Source organism: Cupressus sempervirens, chromosome 9, assembly GCF_028749045.1.
Source record: "Cupressus sempervirens isolate cs-2001-9-10 chromosome 9, ASM2874904v1, whole genome shotgun sequence".
NCBI classification, from domain to species: domain Eukaryota; kingdom Viridiplantae; phylum Streptophyta; class Pinopsida; order Cupressales; family Cupressaceae; genus Cupressus; species Cupressus sempervirens.
In genome coordinates, this window is record NC_143126.1 from 76,321,567 (window position 1) to 76,348,178 (window position 26,612).

General features: G+C 35.6%; 1 protein-coding gene across 2 annotated transcripts in view; it reads right to left on the minus strand.

Annotated features, from left to right (window-relative positions):
- Positions 1 to 314: 314 nt before the first annotated feature.
- The window catches only part of LOC149537689 (RNA-binding (RRM/RBD/RNP motifs) family protein), a 60,688-nt gene continuing 34,390 nt past the window's right edge, over positions 315 to 26,612 (minus strand). The window contains exons 4-9 of one of the 2 annotated variants that reach the window (XM_089799024.1): positions 12,536 to 12,674; positions 12,328 to 12,430; positions 2,999 to 3,090; positions 2,768 to 2,837; positions 2,466 to 2,548; positions 315 to 2,363 (exon numbers count right to left, since the gene is read on the minus strand). In XM_089799024.1, coding sequence (XP_089655150.1) covers positions 2,243 to 2,363; positions 2,466 to 2,548; positions 2,768 to 2,837; positions 2,999 to 3,090; positions 12,328 to 12,430; positions 12,536 to 12,674 — 608 coding nt within the window. In that variant the 3' untranslated portion in view covers positions 315 to 2,242. Of the gene's footprint in view, positions 2,364 to 2,461; positions 2,549 to 2,767; positions 2,838 to 2,998; positions 3,091 to 12,327; positions 12,431 to 12,535; positions 12,675 to 26,612 lie in introns of both variants that reach the window. The other variant, XM_089799023.1, reaches the window with a different exon arrangement.

The following is a 26,612-nucleotide window of genomic DNA, read 5'->3' on the forward strand; positions in this document are numbered from 1 at the left end:
AACTAATTACCAATCAAACAACTACATCTACATCTCCAAAATATAAACAGAGAAAAAGGAAAAAGGAGTTGGTGCTTAAAGTTTAAGCGTATTAAACCTTCATCGTAATCCAACAAAAAAATAGTATTTAAACAGAAAGTAATGCACATCTACAGCAGTCTAATACACGAGTAGAGAGAAATCACAAACTTCTGTGCGCAATTCTTGTTGGTTTATGAGGTGAAGTTTTGTGGAAGTATTACAATTTTAAGCAAACGAGATGCTTGAGTTTCTTGGGTGGTCTTTAATAAGCATCACAACTCACTCAAAAGCAATTAATTTCGCAACTTATGCTGGTAAATTATCAACTTCAGCTCATTACTAGTTTATGTGCCATGGGCAAATATTTATTTCATAGTACATATTACTTAACCAGTAAAGCTTCATAACCAAAAACAATTATTCAACTGTAGGTCCTCCTTGACGGCACATCATGGTTCTATACATGTTTGTGCTGTCTCAAGCTGTTCTACAAAGGTGCAATTTGTGCATTTCGCTGAATGGTTCCCCACAACTCTGGTTCATGAATAGAACAATGTCTGGAGGTAACAGAAGCCATTAGTTATCTTCCGAACTGTTAGTGGCTGTGAATTTAGCAGACAAATAAAGTAACACATCAAAAAACAGAAAACACCCTAAAAAATATAGCATAATTTCTCATCTATAGGCAGAAAAAAAATGCGATCAGATCAAAGATATTAAAAATTAAGGGAACAATAAGTAATTACAAAAAAGCTATGGTAACGGCGAAATGATTAAAAAAAATCATATGACCAGACTTGGAAGAGATTAAATATCCCAAAGCATTGTAACAAAAAAAGTTGAGTCAAAAAAATTCTGAAAGTTAAAGCATGAAGAAAAATTATATAGCATGCAACCAAAGTGAAATGTAAAATATAAGAAGCCTTCCCACTTCACATCTATGCAACAAAAAAAAATCTGGATCAACAAGATACAAACTTTTACCAAGGCAGATTAAGTATTTGTACAAGAAAAACAGGTAACCAATATAAGCAAACAGATCAGAATCAAAAGTAGTCATATGACGTACAAATCAGGTACAAAAAATTATGAACATGTAGAATATAAGCCTCTGCACTCTTTGATAAGCTTGAGCAACAAAAGGCTTCTAGACCAAACAGCCATACAAGCAACTGTTATCTCCGAAAGATTTAAGGCAATACAAACTGCAAAAACCAATATGAGCAGATAAATCACAATGAAAAGCAATTCCATGATTCAAAGTCATAAAAAACTGTAAACAAATTTCACTTTCACTATTTAGTATTTTTGGTTCAACTTCTCTTTACCGCTCTCTTCCAAACAAGATCTCCCCTTTGGCAGTCCTTTCAACACAATCCTTTACCATAGCATTTCCCAAAAACAAGGAAAATGGTACAGTTCAGCTAATTTTATTTTGGTATACGTGGTAGGATGGAAAAAAAACATTAGCAGCATGCATTCAAAAGATATTCCAATAAAATAGAATTATACGATAGCTACACACATACTAAACATAAGACATAGGGTTTTTTTAGCAATTTATAAATGCATACTTCAAATATTTCCATATATGAGAAAATGCCTGCTATAAAAGATGCATTTATAATAAGGCAAGCAATCAATAATCTTTGAAGCCTAGATACTAGAAGTGAAAACATGGAAATAACCAACCCCTATAGCCCATGCCTTTTGAAGACTAACGAGGAGGCCAAACCAACCACATCATGAGTATGACAAATGCTTGTCTTGAACTGTGCATGCAGATGTTCCTACAAATAAATTACTAATGCCGATGCCAATATGAAGAACTTGAATTGTGCTGCATGTATAATGAAAAAACACAATCTGCCCACATACAATTCTGATGCACCTCCCTCCCATGAGAATTAAGCAATAATCCCTCAGTCTTTCCTCATGCTTCATATCAATGCACATCTCAACATTTTCCCTAATAGATGCAATACACTATGATAACTATCATAGATGATATGGCACAAATGATCGTAATAATGATCAAATGCAAAGAAAAGGAAGAAATGCTGATGACCACAACATCAATGATAACAAAACGATGATGCAATTTGATGCACCAATATGATGCTGATGATGCCATTGATTTCTAAATTGCATGCTTCAAAAGGAGCATTAAAGAGCAGAATACGTCCCTTTTGGTGGTGGTGTCATCAGCTTTGATATGGTGTCACTGTGATGCTGTTGAATGAACACCATTGAATAATGGTACAGCCATACCAGAAGCACCTCCAGCTGCATGTGGTGGTCCACTGCCATCTTTCTTTCTTCCATAGGGATTCTTAGAATATGTGTTTTGTTGTCAAGAAATAAACATGTATATTAATGCAGCAAGTTCCTCTAGCACTCATAGAACAAAAAATCATATTATTTATAAAACATGAAAAGGATATTGTATCCTCATACCACCTCTATCTGAGCTAGTGATAACAGCACCTTGCAAGTTGTTGTGAACAAGTACTGCACTATTTATATCCTGCTTAGCTCAAGACAAAGGAACATTATTCAAGAATAAGAGATACGCAATATGAAGATAAGTAATCTGCATAAGACATTAAGCTTATGTTGCAGTTCATGGGAAACCTAGTTAATTGCATAACTATTTTATATGAGGATTGCATCAAATTCAAACAGAATGGAAAAGCAAAATAAAAGAATTCAAATCTCAGTATTAAAGCATGTATAAGGTATATACCTCAAATTCTATAAAGCAAACAGTGCTTCTTCCCTGATGCAACACTTTCATTTGTTTGAAACCCGGTTGTCTGCACATTACAAAAGTGAAAGGAGAGTCTATAACAGCACATTTGATCACTGAGTTGAATTGGCACACTAACTACAGGCATGGAAGGCTCATAAAAGATTGATCAAGTTAACCCTCAAACTATCAATGGACCTATTAGATAGAACAAACTTGTTTACATACATGCTAAAAAGTCCCCGCAACTCGGCTTCGCTTGTATTTTCACCCAGATTACCAATAAAAAGAGTATTACATGGGGGATTGTCTTTCATGTTCTGCAAACTACATAAATTAGTGCTACTAAAAATATATCCAGCATCAACTTAAGAATTAATAAAAGTAAACAACTGAATGAGTTAATATGAACTAACTAATTTCATTCTCTAAGGCAGAGAGACCATTATTGAAACAAATGTCAGATTCAGAATTTTCAAACTTAAAAAAGTCATGCAGATCTTACTCACCTGGTTGATATCTGAACATAGCAAGTATTAGAGATACAAGATCTTGGAAAATGAAAATATACAAGAGCACTTAAGCTACATGTGCTTTGGTCAGAGAAACCCCTAGACCCCGGATTGGTCCACTCCTGGTCCAGGTTCATGATCCAATCCTCAGTTTCTGTAGAAGGAACTTGGGCTTTGGAAACTGATTTCAGCCGCATGCATCCCACAGATGTACCCAGCCAAACCTGGTCTGCAAGGTGAGCACCCAGAGTATTCTCATTGCAAACCCATGGCTTCTTTTTATTTTCATGTCCCTAGGAAGAGCAGTTCTAAAATGGTGTTTGGTGTTAATCAATTCTACCAAAGACCACAGATCTAGGGATCAAAGCTAGTGTAGGGCACAATGCAACAAAAGCAAACAGTGCTGTTTATTTAAGTTCTTCGGATAGAAAGGAGCTCACAAAACATTGATCCCAGATCTGAATGATAACAAAGATTTGGAACCAATCACTTGTGATTGACTGTTAGGAAAAGAATACAAAATCTGTATATGACAAGCAATCCATCATGTCCTGTCAACTGTTCTGAGAATGAAACTCCTGCTCTGTGAATTGATCTTCAGGTTGCCGAGTAGTGACATTGCATCCGTATGTTCCCCCCGAGTGAGATCCGAACTAAATGTCTGGGTGCTGATGATAGTTGCTCAGTGCGCTTGGATGGTGCCCTGGAGCTGGGATTCTCACAATATTCCTACTTAGTGACCCTTTGAGACTGCAATGTCTTAGTGTCCATTTGTCCCTAAATGAGTGATGAGTGAAGAATGTCCTCCCAGTCATAATAAACTGCACTATTACAATTGTAATACCCGTTCCTTTACCACCACCATAGATTCTATCGATAAACAATACCAAACCTTTCTGTCAACATCTTAGTTCTTCAGTTATAATTAACGATACAGTACTTTGATATATAGAGCATTGTATTTCATCATGTCAATGGATAGTGATGATTACTTGCTTATGATAATGATTTATTGTGTGTTTTTAATTTAAGATTATACATATTTTTATGATGATATCATACTACTTTCAGTACACATTACAATTATATTCATGATATTGGAATTTAAATGTTCAGACATGATGTTATTTACTTGTATGTGTATGGCATAAGTATTTGTTTTATTTTCTGTTTGACGTGTTTGATGTGGTTGAGGGAGTCGTAGTTACCTGCGAGTCGGAGTCTACATGATATACCACTCTCCGCCATTATCTATTTAGTTAGATATACACTAGTACATGCTTGTCTTTTATGCAGGTTTGCAGGTACCAAGTATCAACTTCCCTGAATAGAGCCAACATGAGTGTGCCTTATCGCAATGTTTCAATGGTAAGAGAGTGTAGATAATGTTCAGAGTCTAAATCCCAATCTAAGCCTATTATTATCCTAAGAGGGAGGACAAGTATATGACCTGATTACCCATCTAAACTCATCGAGGTAAAATGAATTCCTTGTGTATGTTTTGTATTTTGTATAGTGTTAGTTGTTTTGTTTGTTGTATGTCTTGTGATTTGCTGTGGATGTGGTATTTAAATTGTTGAGAAATCAAATAACATTAATTATGTAATATAAATAATTATATCTTATGAATTATTAGAATATTAATTGTGTGTAGATATTTAATTAATGAGAATTAATTAAACATCATTAATTATTTAAAAGACTTGAATATATGTCTAATTATAAGAATAAAAGATTTTATTAAATATTAAATTAAAAGCTAAATTAGATGTGCAAATATATAAATTGATATTGACAATAAAAGTTGCATATGATGGTGCTAAAGATATTAATTATTAAAAATCATTAAATCATGTACATGATGCACACAAAAAAAGAGAATTGATTTGGGAGTTCCAAATCTAAATGGTTGAGTTAATTGGCTCAATTAAAAGAATAATTATTAAATAAATTTATAAAAAGCAATTAGTGTATGTGAGGAACAAATTGATTAATTAGAATATTTATTATTTAATTTTAAGTTGCCCTTTTTAGGTATTGAAGGCTAAAACCCCAGAGGGTTGAGTTTTTCTTTATTATGATTATTTTGGTCACTTTGGAGGTTAAACAATTCGAGGAGCCATCATGAAGAATTAGAATTAACAGGTTTACCCAGAGGTTAGAAAGGGACTCGCAAAAGATAGTATAGATTAAGGTTCTATAATGTAAATATGCATGCTTCATGAAATATTAGAATCCATCATATGAATATTTTAATTTTCCTATATATTCTAAAATTTCCCTTTTTTTTTAATGTCATCCCCCAAAAATGGCTCAAAAACTTAGGGCAACACTAATATTTATCTTAAATATCTACATTGAGTGTTTAAAATACTTTTGCTTGGTGGGACATGACAGTCCTCCCTCTCCATGATTACTTGTCCTCAACTAATTGCAAACCTAAATGCTTGAAGATCTCCACTCCCTTTCATAAAATCATAGTTTCAACTTCTTTGCACAGCGACCTTTGTGAAAACAAAAGAAAATACTGAGGGGGAAGGGGTGAATCAGTATTTTCAAAATTATTTAATAGTTAAGACAGATTATCACAAGAATAGAGACAGTAACACCCAGATTTTATCACATGGAACCCCTTTTGGGTAGAACCCACAGTTCACTAAAAATCAACAATGGGCTACAACCCAGTACAACAAGAGCTTCAAGATCCACAATTCAAACTCAAGCTCCAACCTGTCTAAGAGCTTCAACTGAATCTATAAATAGCTACGACCATTCAGACAGCATCACAATAAAACGTAATTCAAAGCTTCTTCTAATAAGATTAGAAGCACAATAGTGAAGAAAGACAAATGTCAAGGTTCTAGACTGGCAACACACATCTCCCCAGCATCAACTGTTAGCAGGAAGAGCTTGGATGTGGATTATCCTGTACACACAGAACTCAAAAACTAAATATTCATTGTCATTCTGCAACTCTCCCACACAGACCTTCAGCAGATTATCTCTACTTTTCACACAGCACTCAAATTTTTACACAGCCCACAGTAATAAATAACCTCTATCAGATCAAAACTGATAATTTATTTCCATGCTCTCACTATCTGCAAGTTTACAATCTTCCAACTATTCTTTAGAATCAACCCACAATTTTTTGACTACTCATTTCTAAGAAAAGTTGTCACTACCTCAGGTCTATTTCTTTTATTTAAGAAGGCAATCACTCACCTTGCAACTGCTATACTCACCTTTATCAATCTCACAGCCTATGATAATTATGTATATTAATTTTCAGTTCAAAAATGTTCTTGGTTTTTACACCCGCATATTTTTGTAGACGTGTTTTCTAACACACATCACCAGCACCTGTCTATTCCTTACACCTCTACGCAGCCAGTCTTTCTGTGTATAATGGCATCAATATATCTGTTACAATGATCAACACCCCAAACTTTCTCACCAGCTTCAAACATGTATCCAAAATCTTCTTCCAATGACCAACCAAAAAATGAATGCTCAAGCACAGCCTTTTTACACCCACCATCACGGTATTGCCACATATTTTTGAATTATGTAAAAAATTAATCCGCCATTTTGATGGATTAAGAGACCTCCATCACACATACACATGATGCAGCCTATATCCACACGTTACACGAAAATGCAGAAAGCATTTGGCAGAGATGCTCTGTTGTATTTGTTGAGGCCATTTTTTATTTAGTGGCATCATACACACACTATATCAAACTGGAAACATAAATATTCTCTGATGGCAACCACAGTTAAAGCATCAAATCACCATTCTACTACCTGCTTACCACAGTCCTACAAAATTTGTCACTTAGTGCACGTACACATCATCCCATTCAGCACACGTGTACATTTAGACAGTTCCCATATTACCAATCGAACTCTGTCCAAACAGAAAATTGCATGCCAGCACTAGGCAATCCTTGACACAATCATCCAAACAAACACTATGGATCGAACTAGCATTACAAACCAGAGAACCATTAAAACCAAAATCACCAGCTATGAAGGAAAAATATGAACACTTTAATGGTAGCTTGTCTATAGGACCATGTTAATGTTTTGCCCAGAAATAAAGATAAATAGCAATAAAGAAAATAAAGAACACTGACGCAAAAAAACACAACAATTTATCTTGGGAAAACTCTCCAACTTTAGGGGAAAATCCCAGCCACACCAAAAATATATATCTTTTATTCAATAATAAAGGTCTGAGTACAATGCTTCTAGTTGAATACAAGACTCGTCACACAAAGCAATTATATATATCTTAAACTAAGAGACACTTCATATCATAACCCAAAGTCCCTTCACTTTTCAAATGCGAGTCTCTTCATATTTCCAAATGCTTGTCTCTTTGCATGTTGCATACCTTTTATATTTCCAAATGTGTGTATCTTCCATAGTAACGAGACTCACCCCGAGTTGAGTTACCTAAGCCAAGTCAAAATGACCCGATACTGACTCGGCAGGTCAACTCGCCTGACTCGGTTGGGTGACTTGGCTGACTCATCTAACTCGTCTGATTTTTTATTTTTGTTTTCAAAATTTTCTTAATACATCTAAAATTTGCCTTTGTACTTACATAATCAATGTATGTGATCAAATTACCTTCTATTTTATGATGTTATTGTGTCTTTAAGATTTATTCAATAATGGGTGCATGGAATTAATTCAAATCCTAAAAAATCTCTAAATTTCAAGGGTTTTATCACTCTACCAAGTCACAGCCGAGTCCGAGCCGGGTCACGAATCGAGTTACCCTTGCCGAGTCCGAGCCGGGTCTGAGTCTCGTTACTTTGGTATCTTCGCATACTGCATGTCTCTTTGCATGTTACATAACTTTCATATTTCCAAACGTGTGTATCTTCGCATGTCGCATGTCTCTTCATATAAAGAATAGCAAATGAATCTAAAGAAACCACACCATGTCATCTTAACGTAGATATTCTCTCTCAAAGTTATAAAATTTCAACGCTCCCTCTTAGCAAGAGAAAGAATATTCATATGTCTTGCCATCTCTAGCATGACAAACATAAGAAGCAGTAACAAAAATCAGTAACAAAATCTCATAACAGATTTTCTCAACATAAAATTGTCATCTCAGCATGACAATTACCATGGCTAATGTACGAGGGTTAAATAATTAGCAAACTAAATAATTGAGTCTCACACATGACTTCAACCATGCCTACTCACAAAGGGTGGAGCAAGGAATTTCACCTCGAACTTCTCTTGCAGTGAATAACTCATTGTCAAGGGATTTCACCTTGAACTTCTCTCACAAAGAACTCATTAAAAAGGGATTACACCTCCAACTTCTCCCTCTCACAAAAGATCACACACAAGGGATTACACCTCGAACTTCTCCCTCGTAGAGAAGAACTCATTAACAAAAGGATTGCACCTCAAAATTGTCTCTAACAGAGAATAACTCAATAATAAGGGGTTGCACCTCGAACTTCTCCCTCTTAGAAAAGAACTCGTTAACAAGGAATTACACCTCAAACTTCTCCCTCTCAAAGAAGAACTCGTTAAAGTACATAATAAATATTAAAAACAACTAAATGTTGAGACCCCCTCTCAGCAAGGGGTTGGATTCTCACAGCTAAATTATCACAATAAATTACAAAAGATTTCAATGCTTCACCAAACAAGAATCTTTTGAAGTCACACTGCTATACGAGTTTGATGATCCTCTGCACTCTTCATCTGCCACACAAGCTCTCTCTGAATCTTAATGAGCCTAAGGAAGTCCTTCCTCTTCAGCTCATCAAGCTTTCCCTTTATGTGATAAATATTTTCAGTCTCAACTCCATCTCTAGTGCATCATCCCTTTGATAGGTTGCCTTGAATTCTTGGAATTTAACTCCCTCAAAATGCAATCTCTCATCATCCTTATGCTTCTCGATTCGTCCTGGAAGCATTTTAGAGAGATTAGTAAATTCATGACAAATATTCAAAGGTATAATCATAAAGTACTTGTCTCTTTATTGCAGTTAAAGAATAACACACCCTCCATGCGATACTTGAACCCATTGAGCAACAAAATCTTCAATCGAGTGACATGAGCCTCTAGCTTCATAGTAAATGCCACAAAAATGACCCAAGGTAATGATGAAGAAGACAATGCAAAACCTTCATTTCAATAAATCTGTACACACACACTCTATGTAACTAAATGGTTCACCGATACAAATAATTTTAGCAATCATAGAATGCCAACAGTCAATGATGCCTCTGTGTATGCGATTAGGATACCAGCAAAGAAACAAAGGTACAGGGATACCCTTGTCAACAATGAAAGAAAGGCAGATACAAAGATGCCACCGCACAACCATAGCACTCACAGAGAGTAAGACACAAACAGGATGAATAAACAAGAACAAGAAATAATAACCCACTTATTATTATAGTCCAACAAAGTAGAAGAATCTCAATGAACTATTGACAATCATTTCAGAAACAATTTCAACACATACAGATTTCCTAAAAAATACTCATTGCAATCTGCAATAGATACACGAACTAATGAACAAGAGGAACTCCACTATTTGTTGTCATCTACCCACTCTGATACCATGCTAATATTTTGCCCGGAAAAAAAGATAAACAGCAGCAAACAGAATAAAGAGCATTAAGTCACAGAAAGACACAACAATTTATCCTAGGAAAACCCTCCAAGTTGAGGAGAAAACCCTAGCCACACCAAAAGTATTTCTCTTTTGTTAAATAATAGAGGTATAAGTATAAACCTTTTACCTGAATACAACACTCATCACACAAAGCAGTCATATATATCTTGAATTGATAGACTCTTCACATCATAACCGAAAGTCTCTTCATTTTCCCAATGTGAGTCTCTTCATATTTCCAAACGCATGTCACATATATTTCCAAACATGTGTCTCTTTGCATGTCATATGTCTCTTCATATAAAGAATAGTAGATGAATCTCAAGAAACCACACTATATCATTTCAGGTAGATATTCTCTCTCACAGCTATAAAACTTGAACAGACCAAAATCTCAAAAATACCATGTCTCCAACCTCAAAAACCCTCTCCATCCAGTGCTGATCAACATACATCTTTTGTTGGTTTTGGGACTGCTATAGGTTCTCTTCTCAGGTCTTCATAATGTGTAGGATTTGTCGAGTCACTATCAACTATAATCAAATCCATGAGTGGAGTAGCTTCATATCCATGGACTGCCTTGAAAGGAGTCATACCTATAAGTATAGACATGCCGAGTAGCAACACTTGCCAAGGTGCAGCCATTTGATCTATGGCATTTGTTGTCCTGTAATATAACTTTTCAAGTATCCTTCTATCAGTTTGTTCATTACTTGCCTTTGAACATCAGTTTGCAAATGCTAACTAGTGCTTAGAATCAATTATGTACTCATGATTAAAAAAGGTCCCGCTAGAAAAACTTGATAAACCTATTGTCCCAATCACTTACAATGTTTCTCAGCACTAAACCTATTGTCCCTATCACTTCCAATGTTCTTTGGAAACCCATGAAATCTGAAAATCTATCTAAAGAATAGACCAGCCATTTGTGTAGCCTATAATTTCAAGATATAGCATTAAAATGTGCATATTAAATAAGTTTATCGACCAAACAGATACACTCTATGCCTTGCACTTTTCAAAGTTGATTGATAAAATCTGTGGATTTTTCCCATTTTTTAACTAATAATGGATAGAGGCTGCAACAAACCAGCTGGATAGGCATACTTAGTGTTGTTTTGTTGGCAATCACACTCTCTAACATGCTTCAACGCATCACCTGTAAGCCCTTTCCATGAGGATCGCTCCCTTAATTGTTTTGATGTATGAACTTGAGAAGAATTTTTCATATTATCTTCCACATGTACTCATTAGTTTTCTTCAGCTCTGACATTTCATATTTCTCTTGTATGGGTCGGTTCATATTGATGAGGCAACTATTCACATTTCTATCTTCTTTGTTTGGCTATTGGCATCGTGTTTGTGTTTGACACAGCATCGTGGAAGGCATCTGTGCGAGTTTTTTGAAAGTCAGCACGTTATCATGAAAAACTATTCAAAATGGCTTCTCCTTGTCATTCGGCAGAAGTCTATTTGTTATTTTGGTGACTTGGCATCATAGTTTCTTGATGTGGTACCTTCATCTTCTCTCAAACATGTGGTGTCATCAGTTGAGGCTGGGATTTATTGTCAGTATTATATGGATCTGTCAGTGACTTTGTAACCATTGACTCTTGGCCTTCCAGGTGATACATGTCAGACACATGGTGGTGTTGCTCGGTTCCAGTAACTTAAAAACAAAATAAAACATTACTCTTTTTGACACTGTTGCGTAGGATATCTTTTGGTTATCTAGCTCAATGTTTGAATCAACACAAATACATAGATATGATTGTCCTTCCCAAACAAGGACAAATCAACTCATACCTACAAGTGTCAGCATCGAATTCGACTGGTTCTACAACAATTTACACAAAGATCATTAAATGCAGGCGATATTTGGAAGGTGATATAAATATAGCATCTAATCATTGTAAGTTTAGCATTTAAAAATCATCATATATTTTTCCTTTGCACATCATTTGGCTAAGTCTTTATTTATATCGTAGCCGCATCCATTCTAGCAAATTAGCAAGCAAAGAATCATGTGAAGATCCCTTATTATCATCATTACCATAGGAAAAACAAGAAATAGGAATTTGTTTTAATGGCTCAGGAAGCATAAAAGCAATTCAAACTTGTTTTCGAGCCCTATGCAGACAAAATAATAAATGTAAATAAATATCTGGCATAAGCAGTTTCATAAAGGCTGATATATTATTCTATATTCAAATCATGGCTAACCCAAAACTTCATGATCAAGTGAAGATTAAGATACAGTACAACCAATAAGATACTGTAGAATCAATTACAGCTCTTTCGTCCACACAAAAAAGGATAAATTTAACCAAAAATTCATGAAGAAATATTCCATCCCAGCTTAAACAAAGTAAAACGGCATTACCTGAACAGGTGCATAGCCTGCAGGAGCAACAGGCATAGAAACTGACTGGAGATGAGGATATCCTCCATACAGATCATATTGAGCATTTGGGGGTGCCATATAGCTGGAAATTTAAATATTCAAAAGTATGATGTTTTCTTAAGGACTCAAATTCATCAAATACTAAGTCTATAAAGAAAGAAACAATAGTACTTTATGAACACCTCACCCCTGTGGGCCCCATACAGGTGCAGGTTGTGGAACAAAAGCCCCTGCAGCAGGGTAAGCTGCAGGATTGTAGTCTCCACCAGTTCGCATTCTTTTGCTATGGTCAAAGCTGTTTGTGTCTTGTGCGAGAACAGTAACACCTGAAAAATTAAGAAATATATTTTTCCAACCTTAATACAGTTCATGTGTGTTATGCAACAGAACAAAACATAGAAGTCAATTTACAAAACCATGACAAAGAAAATTTAAATAACACAATGTAAAACATAGATTTGATGTATTATGTAGCTAAAGCAAAACGTCTAATTGCAATGAAGTAAACCAAGCAGTCAACAATCTAGTCATCAAAAACAAAATACAATAGATTTTCCACTGGTCATAGAGAATCCAACTATTGGTTATATTATATATTCCCAATTGTCACAACTCCATTATGAATGAGAAGACAAAGCACTCGGAAAATCGACTTAACCTAAGACTTAACAATTGTCCAATAGACTGTGTTGCAATCCAGCGATCTTGATGCAAGAGCATCTTGCATGGGAAAAAAAAAAAAAAAATTTGTGGAGGAGAGAGAAAGTGACGAAAATTAGAGGAGAAATAATAAAAAAATAAAAAAAAGAGAAAAAGGAGAAAAGAAAGGAAAAGGTGATTTCTATTTTCGAGGTGCATAGGTGGCATAATAGAAAAAAATAAAAAAATAAATGGTTGTCATTCCATTTATCGAGGTGAGTGGGTAGAATTCTAGAAAGTTATGAATATTGTAGAAAGTTTTGGAAGTTGTAGAAGGTTGTGGAAGTTGTAGAAGGTTGTGGAGGAATTCTAGAAGGTTGTGGATAAGTCATGCATGGGGTGGTAAGTGCCTATTTAAGCAAGGCATATGAGCATTTCTAAATCAAGCTCAAGGGGAAGCTTGAGGAGTAGAAGCTTGGAGAAGCTTGAGAAGTGGAAGCTCAAGGAGAAGCTCAAGGAGAAGCTTAAGAAGGAGTAGCTTGGGAAGTAGAAGCTTTGGAAGGAAAGCTTGGAAAGGTGAATGTTGTGGAAGGTGAAGCTTGGAAAGCTTGGAAGGCTTCAAGGTGTGAAAGGAAGGAGAAAGTGAAGAGTGAGTTTTCCTGAGTCTGTGGACAGAGCGCCGAATGTGAGGCAGTTTATAGCAAGATTGTGATGGACTTGTGAGTGTGTAGACAGAGCGCCGAATGTGAGGCAGTTTACACTTGGATCTTGGATAAAGTTGAAGAAGAGCTAGTGAATGCAGTTTAGAAACAAGGAGGTTGCTTGGTGGCTTGCGAGCACAAGTTGAGATCTCAGAGGTTTCTACCAGAGTGTGGATCTGGACTAGCTTGGGTTTGGATTGGATCTTGAGAGATCTTGGAAAAATGTTATTGTAATTGCTATTGAATTTTTAGGTATAATAAAATTGTCTTCATATTGTTACATTATTGGTTGTGAGTTGGTAAGGGTGGTGTGGCCCTTCGTCAGTTGTATCAGAGCCGTACCTACATTAGTGTTATCAGAGCAGGAGATCCTGAGTGTACAAGCAGATCGCCGAAGTGTGAGGCAGTTTGTACCAGGACCTTGGTTGGGTGAAATTTATCAGAGCAGGAGTTCCTGAGTGTACAAGCAGATCACTGAAGTGTGAGGCAGTTTGTACCAGGACCTTGGTTGGGTGAAGTTTATTAGAGTGGGAGTTCCTGAGCATGTAGGCAGATCGCTGAAGCTGAGGCAGTTTGCACCAGGACCTTGGGAGGACATGCAGATGGATTGATGGATGCAGAGATGGAAGACTGAACTTGTTGAGGCATGATCGTAGAGAGCTTGTGGATTGCAAATCCGTGGTCCTAGACTTGTGATGTGGTTCCTGATTGTTCGTGCGAGGTGGTAGGTTGCGATCTGACTTGCAAACAATTCGAGGTTGTCACAAGGAGTGTGGGAAGGATTTGTTGCAGAGGGTTTACGAGGATCTTGGGAGATGGCTCCAAGAGGATTGGACCCTAAGATGATTGCCAAAATCCATGATATAGTGGAGAGGAATTTTTCTAAGATGTTTGCTCGATTGGATGCTAGATTGGTTGTTCAAGCTAAGAAGGTCAAGGTGGAAGAGGATAGTTTTGCTGATCAGTTTGTGGAGCCTGATGCAGAACCTGCAGAGCAACTAGAGGTTGTTGCTGAAGATATTCCTAATGTTGTTGATGTTGGGACCGAGGTTGGTTTTCATGATCAATTGGTTGAATCTGACATGGAGATTATGGAGCACTTGGAGGTGGATGATCCAGTTGTTGGAGGTGAGTTATGTATTGCAGAGCATCTTGTTGTGAGCAATGAGGTTGCTGGTGTTGAGAGTTTGGCATGTATTGATGGTGATCTACATGTTGGTGTTGATATGGAGTTTGTTGTTGTTGATGCGGGGTTTGTTGCTATGGGTGTGAATTCACTAGTTGCTGATGTGAATGAGGGTTTGTTGATGAAGAATTATGTTCAGTTTGTTCCTAGGAGTGAGCATGCTAATTGGATGGTTGAGATTCTAGTGTTTGATACAGTAATGCAGATGTAGAAGATTTGCATGGTGGTTTTCTTGTCCCCGTTGAGGTGGAAACCTTTGGTGAAGATGAAGATGGTGGTAGATCTTTCTTTTGTGGAGTCAAAGTGTGGGACACACTTTTCTATCTACCGGGGGAGTCTGATGCAGGAGCATCTTGCATGGGGAAAAAAAAAAAAAAAATTGTGGAGGAGAGAGAAGGTGACGAAAATTAGAGGAGAAATAATAAAAAAATAAAAAAAAGGGAAAAAGGAGAAAGAAAGGAAAAGGTGATTTCTATTTTCGAGGTGCATAGGTGGCATAATAGAAAAAAATAAAAAAATAAATGGTTGTCATTCCATTTATCGAGGTGAGTGGGTAGAATTCTAAAAAGTTATGAATATTGTAGAAAGTTTTGGAAGTTGTAGAAGGTTGTGGAAGTTGTAGAAGGTTGTGGAGGAATTCTAGAAGGTTGTGGATAAGTCATGCATGGGGTGGTAAGTGCCTATTTAAGCAAGGCATATGAGCATTTCTAAATCAAGCTCAAGGGGAAGCTTGAGGAGTAGAAGCTTGGAAAAGCTTGAGAAGTGGAAGCTCAAGGAGAAGCTTAAGAAGGAGTAGCTTGGGAAGTAGAAGCTTTGGAAGGAAAGCTTGGAAAGGTGAATGTTGTGGAAGGTGAAGCTTGGAAAGCTTGGAAGGCTTCAAGGTGTGAAAGGAAGGAGAAAGTGAAGAGTGAGTTTTCCTGAGTCTGTGGACAGAGCGCCGAATGTGAGGCAGTTTACAGCAAGATTGTGATGGACTTGTGAGTGTGTAGACAGAGCGCCGAATGTGAGGCAGTTTACACTTGGATCTTGGATAAAGTTGGAGAAGAGCTAGTGAATGCGGTTTAGAAACAAGGAGGTTGCTTGGTGGCTTGCGAGCACAAGTTGAGATCTCAGAGGTTTCTACCACAGTGTGGATCTGGACTAGCTTGGGTTTGGATTGGATCTTGAGAGATCTTGGAAAAATGTTATTGTAATTGCTATTGAATTTTCAGGTATAATAAAATTGTCTTCATATTGTTGCATTATTGGTTGTGAGTTGGTAAGGGTGGTGTGGCCCTTCGTCGGTTGTATCAAAGCCGTACCTACATTAGATCTACATCAGCGATCTGCAGTTCCAACACCATATCAAGTGGATTAATTAATAACAAAGACCGGTGATGTTTAGTTAAGCTATGGTTACATCCAGAAGATTAGTTATGGGCCAAAGGACATCAAGACAAGGGACAGCTCTTACAAGCAGGTATCCACAAGAAGTTCACCCAATGAGAAGCTATAAGAATCAATATCAGTCTCCAAGTGAGGGCATAAAAACACAGATTCAAGCATCTAGCGGTTAATAAAAGAACACAGATCCAGATTTATTATACCAAACACCTAATAGCATCAATAACTATCTTTGCGGTAAATGTTTAGCCTATGCACTATAAGTTAGCATTTATGATTAATCTCGTATATATGTATTGAATGTAAAATACATATACGTGAACATAAATCTGCTTGTAACCTCAGAGGCAGTCATATAGGGAAGGGAAGGAGACTTAAGGAAATGGAGCGGTTATAAGATCAACATCTAAGTAAGCCACTTTTCTAAGAGGATGTCCAATGTGCCTGCGGCTACGGCCAAAAGGTTGTGTCCAATCTTGGACTTAGAAATGTAGATTATAAGCCCCCCCTCATTGTGATCTCCTCTCCCAACTCTACGACCATTGACTATTGACCTAAAGCAATCTTGCAAGAATACGGAAATCAGATAGAAGCACCCCACGTGTTAGACCACCCTGATGGATATCCAATGTGCCTGTCGCAGGGACCAAGAGGGTGAGCATCCACCCTTGGGCTTAGTGAGGATTAATCTCAAGCAGTTCTATAATGCTTCCTCCTTCATACCCTACTATGATTGAATACTAGTGGTCTATTTTATTCATTTTAATACATGTTCACATCTAACCCCAAGGTTTGAAGAGCACGTATGTATATATCATTGGTTGTGATTGCAGGAGTTTAAATCAAGGTTTACCTTGTTAATAGGGATATTTTACAGAGTAAAGATATAACTCTAACCATATTTTATCTCTTGCTTTTATTGCATTTGTGATTCTAGTGCAAGTTCTAGGGTAAATCCATGAGGAGACATCACAATTGGTATCGAAGCATAGTTCCTGCCAGCATGACGGATAGAGAATAGTTGACGCAACTTATGGAAAGGGCTCTGAGAGATTGGCAAGAGAGGAAGAAACATAAATCCACTAAGAACCATACACCAAACAATATCCATAAGCTAACAAATGGATAAAGACTTAGGACTTTCATGGAGTAAACCACTCGGGCTTGTGGAACAAAATTGTAAAGTTTCTTACCAGATTTCAAATTCAATGTTGACTAATGCACAACTTTTATTGCAAGTATAAACACTGATGTCAAAGAATAGATTTGCTCCAGAATCTATATGTGTTAGTACAGAAATAACAGAGATAATAAAATGTTCTTGAACTTGAAATGTAAATCAGTCATTTGATGTGCTTGCATTAATTGATTTTGATGCCTTGTTATTCAGGCAGATCAAGTATACATATCACACAGTGGGGTGTGAGTGTGAATGGGCATGTCTCTGAATGGAGATATGAACATTCACCATCACACTGGTTCGGTGTTAATTAATCATGCCCCGATTTGTTACAAACTTAACACAAGTCTTAATAATGTATTACCGATCATTATGAACTGCAACCCGATATAATATAGATCGATAGTGATCTAAAATCAAAGGAATTAGAATAAGTTTCGATCATGCCTTCAATGATCTCAAACAATATATATATATGATCATCGGTCTCAATTGTGCATTGTTTCATATACTGCTATAATACATGCGCATATATATATAACAGTATGTGCATCATACTGGTATACATATATAGATATGTATATATATGCTGATCACAATTATTGTCACACCGAAGCTACATGCTTTAACACTCCCTCTTAGCTAGGGAAGACAAAGTGCCTTTATATAAGTTCTCCTTATTTGTAAAGTGATATCATCTAGATATACTTAAGAAAATCAAGTCTTGTGATATTCTTTCCAGTTATGGTGTGCACATAGATATCAAGTCTCATGATATCTATCATAAGAGATCATGGTATATCCATAGATATCATGTCACATAATATCCACCATGAGTTTGAACATATTGATCTTCAACAGATATCAAGTCACATAATATCTATCAACATGCTCTTTTAACTATCATGATTTGTCCATAAATATCAAGTCACATGATATTCATCAGGATAGCAATCTAATAATTATAAAGTCGTCACTTTATATTATTAGAATCAACATTTCATTATAAAAGATTATCACTTTTTGATAATGTACATAGGGTAGGCCCATAAGTCATAGAGTCACACATATGACAACAGAGTTTACACCTTAAACATTTTTATTAAAATAATACAAATTTACAAAGTTGAGACTCAATCTCATAAACTTATATTTCAACCATACCAAGTTTCTTTCTAAAATGATCCACCTTCACTTTAGGAAGACCCTTGGTGAGAATGTCAATTGTTTGATCACCTGTATTAATATATTCCAATTGAATAGCTCTTCTTTCCACCGTGTCTCTTACGCAGTGATAAGGAATTTCTATATGCTTAGATCTATCATGAAATACCGGATTCACAAATAACTTGATACAACTTTGGTTATCACAGTGAATAGTGGTAGTGTTGGTTCCCAAAACCGCAGATTGAAATCCTACGAGTCTTGCCAACTCGATGCTGCAATATCCAATCGATTATGGCCAACTTGATGCGATCCCAATCCCTTGCGCTTCTAGCTCTGCAATGCCAAGGCAAGTGCACCTAATCCTGGACAAAACACTTAGATCCAAGACACTTATAACAGATTGATTAGAATGCGAATGTATTGAAAGTTTCCCAAATAGCAAGGATTATAGAAAACTTCAAACTTGCAGATTGTGAATTAAGAATAAAAATAAATGATTGTATAAATGTGATAAAGTTCTAAATAAGGAATAATTATAGGTTAATGCAACAAATGAATACATTAATTCCTCAAAGGAAAGAAATGAAATTATTACCAGCATATAGATTATGAATCAAGAGTAATATAAAAACCAATGCTTAATTAAATGGGCAATTAGAATCAATATTATAAGTTGAAACATACAACTTTATAAAGTTCAATGTACTTAAAATATAAACAAATTAATAATCCAGACGTGACGGATCAATTATACGAATGCGATTTTTAAATAGTCTAAGATGCACTTTAACTCCTATGATATGGAGACAAAATAGACATAAATACGGAAATAATTAAATACTTCTCAATATTTATGTTTATCAAGTTTAAAATGCAATAATGACCTAGTCCACTTGTTCGAACATTAAAACATTTATAGAATTTTAAAATAATTATAAAAGACAACTTAATAATATTTCAACTCCAAAATTTAAAATAAATAATTATGCCAGAAATAAAATCACAATAAAGACACTTCTTACAGATGATGTATCTACTGCGAATCTATCCAAACCACATAAAATTCACCCAATAATTCAAATCCACAAGCTTTGTTCAATTGCTCATTCCTTTACCGATGAAAGAATATAATATATCAAATTGTGCATAGGATATCTAAAACTTTTAATATGAATACGAATTGTCTCCTCTATTGTTTCATTTTACATCTTGTATTTATAAAGGATGAAGGGGCATTATTAACCATCGCACCCTTTTGTAACAAATAACCGATCATATAATTTTAACATAATTTTGATTTAATAATGATCGGTTTTTCATGCTTTCCACTTATTATAGATAGCCATTTCAAATTTAATAATTGTTAGAAGAAACCGAATTGCTGAAGCTCCATATCCACATAGGCTTCATTGCACATCGTAGCTTCTTCTGGATGATGACAGACTTTCCAAGTGTATACTGCAGGAATACACAGATGGTGTGACTTTTGGAGGCATGTATGTGTCAAACTTGGCTTCTTTGTCACGCGAGGCTTCCTGCCACTTTTCTTCTAATTTTTCATTCATCTGCAAAGACACTCCTCACATATTCATACCATCCTAATTATCATGCGTGTTGTTCAATGAATTTATGTTCTTGAGATGATATATTTGTGCATCCCTTTCTATCCTCATATCTCCAAACATGGGACAAATGCATAATAGTAGATAAAAATTTATAAGTTTCATGTTTAGGTGAATATCCATCATTGCTTTTAAGGTTGAAGAATAAAATAAAACTGCAAAGGAACTGTTGGGATCATTTGATGAGGCATCGAGCTTGGGTCTTAAAAATACAGATGGTCTTTGAGCAATTTCGCACATGCCTCTGTCATGCATCTCACATGCCAAGGATAAGGAATGACTTAGAAGTCGCATATATCCTCTCGAGAAATATCTCCGACACTTGAAAGCTAGAAGTCACTTCCTTCTTTGTGAAATAAGTTTGGCACATATTGTTGTATATCATTTCTGATAGTAATCCTCTATTGCCCTCAAACTATCATCAAATATCTCTCAGCATTGAAAACTATCTTTATTTGCTTTATCTCATCTTCCAAGATTAATTTGCTCCGCAACCGGCATTGATCATGTGCAATTTGAATCAAATTAATCCATATATATCTCTATACTATTGTAGATCATCCTTTGCTTCTAATCCTCAAAACTTCTATACTGCTATATATTTTGTATGATAACTCCGTCTGTGCCATGTCATGCATTCTAACTTCATATTTGACCACTTCCTCTTTTGTATACATGAAGGTATAACTAACTCATAAATATCATATATATGAATTGTGTGGATTATACACTTGAACGAGTTTCTGTCAGCAGGTAATATAATGACCATTATTTCTGGATATGCAGTTTGACTTGGTCTATCAAGATCTTTGCCTCTATACAAATGCTTAACTATTTGCTACAGATTATTAACAGGCCTGAACAATGACAAATTGGACTTGGTGGTTTTTTCTTTTCTCTTATCTATGCCTTCTCTTTATCTTCTATATCTTAGCAGAAACCTAGGCACCACAATCTGCCTACTCCAGATAGAGGCAACCTTCAAACATTCTCTTCAGGCTGGTATATCAACTCTACTAATAAGGATTTTCTAAGTTTCTGATCTTCCTCATCTATGATAATCTTGACCAAAGATAACAATTAATACTCCTTAAATGGATCATGGCTGATTGCTCAGTTTTGCTGCTTAACAACCCTGGCTAGTTATTCATAAATGAGCATAAGATAATTTCTCTCAGTGGATGCTACATTTCAAATTGTTTTGTGATATCCTTCTTGTAACCTAGGCTCCAACGCTATCTTTCCAATTTTGCTGACTCTTCATAGTATAAAATGGAGACTAAAATTAAGGCTCCATCAGGTAGGTTTCATAGGCTTACAGAATAAGTTAGAACGCAACTTTCAAAGCCAAACTGCTTCTCTAGCTCCCACTAGTGTTGCAATATACTATGCCTCAGTAGAACTCTGAGCAACTGAAGCTTGCTTTCTGCAGATCCATGAGATCATGGCTGAACCTAAGCTGAAACAACATCCTGATGTGCTCTTCCGGCCTTTTACACTTCCGGCCCAATCAAAATTAGTATATCCATGTAACTCCAAGTTGGTATTTTCATATTTAAGTTCATACCCAATAGTGCCTTAAGATACCTTAATATATGCTTCAAAGCAACAAGATGAATTTCACGAGGTTCACACATGAACTTACTTAATGCATTCACACCATAGCAGATATCAGGTTGAGTATTCACAAGATACATCAAAGACCCAATTCTTTGTCTGTATAAAGTGGGATCAACTAGTCTAAATTCAACACTTGCTTCCTTTAGCTTGTGTAAGTTGGTTTCCATAGGTGTTGACATAGGTTGACATTTCCACATTCCAAATCTTTTTAGAATATCGACAATATACTACTTTTCATGTAGGAAGATATTCCCAGACTTCTGACGAACTTCCAATCCAAAGAAGTAATGAAGAATCCCTAAGTCCTTCATTTCAAATTCAAAAGCTAAATCTTTCTTACAATGATTAATGAGATGTTCTTCTCCAGTAATCAGAAGGTCATCAACATAAAGAATTAGAATCAACATATCACCTTTAGTTACTTTAAAGTAAAGATTTGGATCAGCAACATTCTTAGCGAATCCAAGACTTAGAAGATATTTATCAATCCTTTCATACCAAGCTCGAGGAGCCTATTTGAGTCTATATAGAGCCCTTTTCAATTTACATACATAGGAGGCAGCATTATTAGTCACAAATCCTTCTAGTTGTTACAAGTATACTTCTTCCTCAATTGTTTCATTTAGAAAAGCATTTTTTACATCCATTTGATGGATTTTCCAACCTTTGGTTGTTGCAATGGCTATAACAGCTCTAACTTAGGTATACCTGGCAACTGGTGCAAAAGTTTCTTCAAAGTTGATTCCTTCCTTTTGAGAAAACCCTCTAGCCACGAAACGAGCTTTATGTTTTTCAATGCTACCATCTGCAGCATACTTAACTTTGAAGGGTCATTTGGAAGAAACAACAAATTTTTCTTTAGGTCTAGGAACTATATCCCAAACATCATTTTTTGATATCGACTAATATTCTTCCACCATTGCATCTTTCCAAGCTTGATGTTGAAGTGCTTCTGAAGCATTTGAAGGTTCGAGGTTTGGACTCTCACACATGAATGCATTGTATGTTAATTTTGAAGGTCTTTGCTTTCTTTGAAAGTCCCTGAAGGTGCTGCAAATTCATCTCCTTCCTATATAATTTTCCTTGCCCAAAGTGGCCTTTTAGAATTATCAAGACTCTTCTTGAGTCTCGGGAAGGATCTCAGTTTCATTTAAAGTCTCTTCAAAGTATTCCCTCTGAATCTCAGGAGTAGGAGCCTCTTCTTAGTGTAAAGTTTCTGCATAACTCTAATGAAAATATTCAATAATATTTTGCAACTAGGTCTGATCTTATACCTTTCTTTCAAAGGAGATTGTCTTGCTCTGTTTTCTGAATGAGTATGAACTCTTCCTTTGCTGATAACTGATCTGCAAGTAATATTTTATATCTTGATATAAATCGCTGAGGTAATAATGCTAAAGAGACAAACTTGAATGTGTTTGTATGCTCTTTATCCACAAAGCATTCCTCTATAAATAAGGCGACTAAAGAACATGACCCTAGAAGGGACATGTCCTTTCCTAGATCGACCATGACTGTCTCTTATAAATCGGCGCCTATTTAGGATTTGTACAAGGTAACACTTAATTAACTTTGTTAGTGGTTTAGACAAACAATAATTACCCTAAGATAGACGTCGGTTATCTAGAGGACAATATAACATATTTATAAGTTTTTCCAAGCTATCATTTCTATAATCAAATTCGTACAATCTGTTTTATTGGAACAGTAAGATTATTAAGTTACGGAATTAACACTCCCTCTTAACTTGATAATCATATTGAGAGATAACATATCGAGCATCATCAAATAATATGAATAAGCATAGAATGATACTCTATATCTATCTGAATCCTCAAGCATGAGGCATTATAGAACATATGATACTTATGTCATATCACTATACCTGTGATGTGAATTATCACTTACACTAGTGATAATGATATTGCACGAAAGCAATATACAGGATAAAATTCGAGGAATAATTAAATTCTTCATTTATCCAAGTTGTGATTCATAGATTCATAGATCTACTAGAACATAGGATAAACCCTGAAGAATAAAATTCTTCCTTTATCCAAATTGTGACTTATAGCAATGTCTATATCACAATATGATCATGAACTCATCTAGATCTTACAGTAGAACTCTACTGTTTAGCACATTATCTAAGAGATCATCACCTCTTATAATGTCTTTTATACAAGTGTTCATTATCTCAGAGATCGTCACCTCTTAAATAATGAATACAAATGGTGGAGCCCATAATAGTCAATAGCCTAACCAAAAAAAAATTATTTTTATTAATAATTTAAAGAATACAAATGGATTACAACTCAACCATTCCAAGTCTCCTCCTGAAGTGTTCTATTTTCACTCTAGATAGAGGTTTGGTAAGTATGTTTGCTATCTAATCTTCAGTGCAAGTGTATTCTAATTTTACAGAATTCCTATCTACCATATCTCTTACATAATGGTAAGGAATTTCAATATGCTTGGACCTGTCATGAAAAACTGGATTCACCAAAAGCTTGATGGAACTCTGATTATCACAATGAATAATCGTAGGATTCATGGCTTGCCCAAATAATCCCGCAAGTAACTTCCTTAACCAAACTGCTTCTCGAGAGGCCATCGCTACTGCAACGTATTCGGCTTTTGTGGAGCTCTAAGCTATAGAAGACTATTTTTCGCATATCCAAGATATCATCACTGATCCTAAACTGAAATAGCATCCTGAAATACTTTTCCTATCTTTGACACTTCCACCCCAATCTGAATCAGTGAATCCATGCAAATCTAGATCAACTCTCTCATATTTTAGTCCAAAATTAAGAGTGCCTTGTAAGTATCTCATAACGTGTTTAACTGCAACTAGGCAAATCTCCATTGGCTCACACATAAACTGGCTTAAGGCATTAACAGCATAGCAAATATCGGGTCTTGCATTTACTAAGTACATAAGGGACCCAATCATCTGTTTGTAGAGAGTAGAATCTATGGAAGGTGATTCTTTTGCTGCTTCTTTAAGTTTATGTAGGTTAGTCTCCATTGGAGAAGACATAGGCTTGCAATTCCACATTCCAAAATTCTTCAAAATGTCTGATGTATACTTCCCTTGATTAAGTATGATTCTGTTAGAATTTTGCCGCACTTCTAGTTCTAGGAAGTAATGAAGGAGTCCCAAATCTTTCATCTCGAATTCTCTAGTTACATCTTTCTTGCACTAATCTATGAGATGATCATCACTTGTTATTAGTAAATCATCAACATACAATATTAGGATTACCATATCATCTTTATCTCTTTTATAATATAAATTTGGATCAGCTTCATTCTTGGAGAATCCTAAGCTAGTGAGATACTTATCAATTCTTTCATACCAAGCCCTAGGAGCCTATTTAAGCCCATGGAGAGCTTTCTTGAGCCTGCAAAAAAAATTGTTAGGATAATGAGTTTCAAATCCTTCAAGATGCTCCAAATATACTTCTTATGTAATCTTTCCATTTAAGAATGTTGTTTTTACATCCATCTGATGTACTTTCCATCCCTTTGATGCTGCAATTGCTAAGACTGCTCTTACGAGTGTATATCTGGCAACAAGAGCAAAGGTTTCTTCATAATCAATCCCTTCCTTTTGACAAAATCCTCTGGCTAAAAATTTAGCTTTATAATTTTCAATGCTACCATCAGCTACATGCTTTATTTTAAATATCCACTTGGAAGAAACAACAGATTTTCCCTTAGGTCTTGGAACAATTTTCCAAACATCATTTTTCATAATAGATTGGTATTCTTCTGTCATAGTTTCTTTCCAAGCTGTATGTTTAATAGCATTAGAAGGATTGGTTGGTTCTATCTTGCATAAATCACTCATGTTTGTTGTATAACTAAAGAACTTTTTATGTCTTTTGCTTTCTCTAACTGTTCCGGAAGGTGCAGCAAAGTCTTGAGCTGCCTCGATTGTTTTAATGGCCCAAAGTGGTCTATTCTTTGAATTTTGATTTTCTTCAAGGTTCAAATTGTGAATTTCATCTTCAATTTCTTCTAAGTTCTCCCTCTGGGACCCAGATTCACTATTTCTTTCAAAATTAGATAAAGGAGGAGGTTCTTTAGAACTTAGGGCTCTTTTGAATGCAAGATCTTCAAAAATTACATCCCTACTAAGTTCAATACTTTTATGTCTAGGAATGAAAATCTTATATGCCTTAAATGTTTCACTATACCTTTCCTCCCAGATGGTTCCAACTTGGTCTTCTTTTCTTTTGGAACATGGATATATATGGGACACCCAAAGATTCTAAGATGACTTATATTGGGTTTTACCTTAGTAAATACTTCCTCAAGAGTTTTATCTTTAAGATAAGAGTGAGGGCTTCTGTTTTGAATATATACAGCAATACAAGAGGCTTCTACCCAAAGATAATATTCTAGATTTTGATCAAAAATCATAGCTCTAGCCGCTTCTATAATTGTCCTATTCTTTCTTTCTACTACCCCATTTTGTTCTGGATTATAAGGAACACTGTACTCCCTCTGAATCCCTAATTCTTTACAAAACCTTTTAAGCAAGTCTGAGGTATATTCTCCTCCATTATCAATTCTATGGGTTTTAATTTTATGCCCTGAAAATTTTTCATTTAATGTTTTGAATTCTTTAAATCTCTTTAGGATTTCTTCTGATTCTTTGCATTTCAAGAAGTAGATCCATGTTTTCCTAAAGAAGTCATCTATGAACAAAATATAATATCAGAATCCTCCAAGAGAAGGAACAGACATAGGTCCAC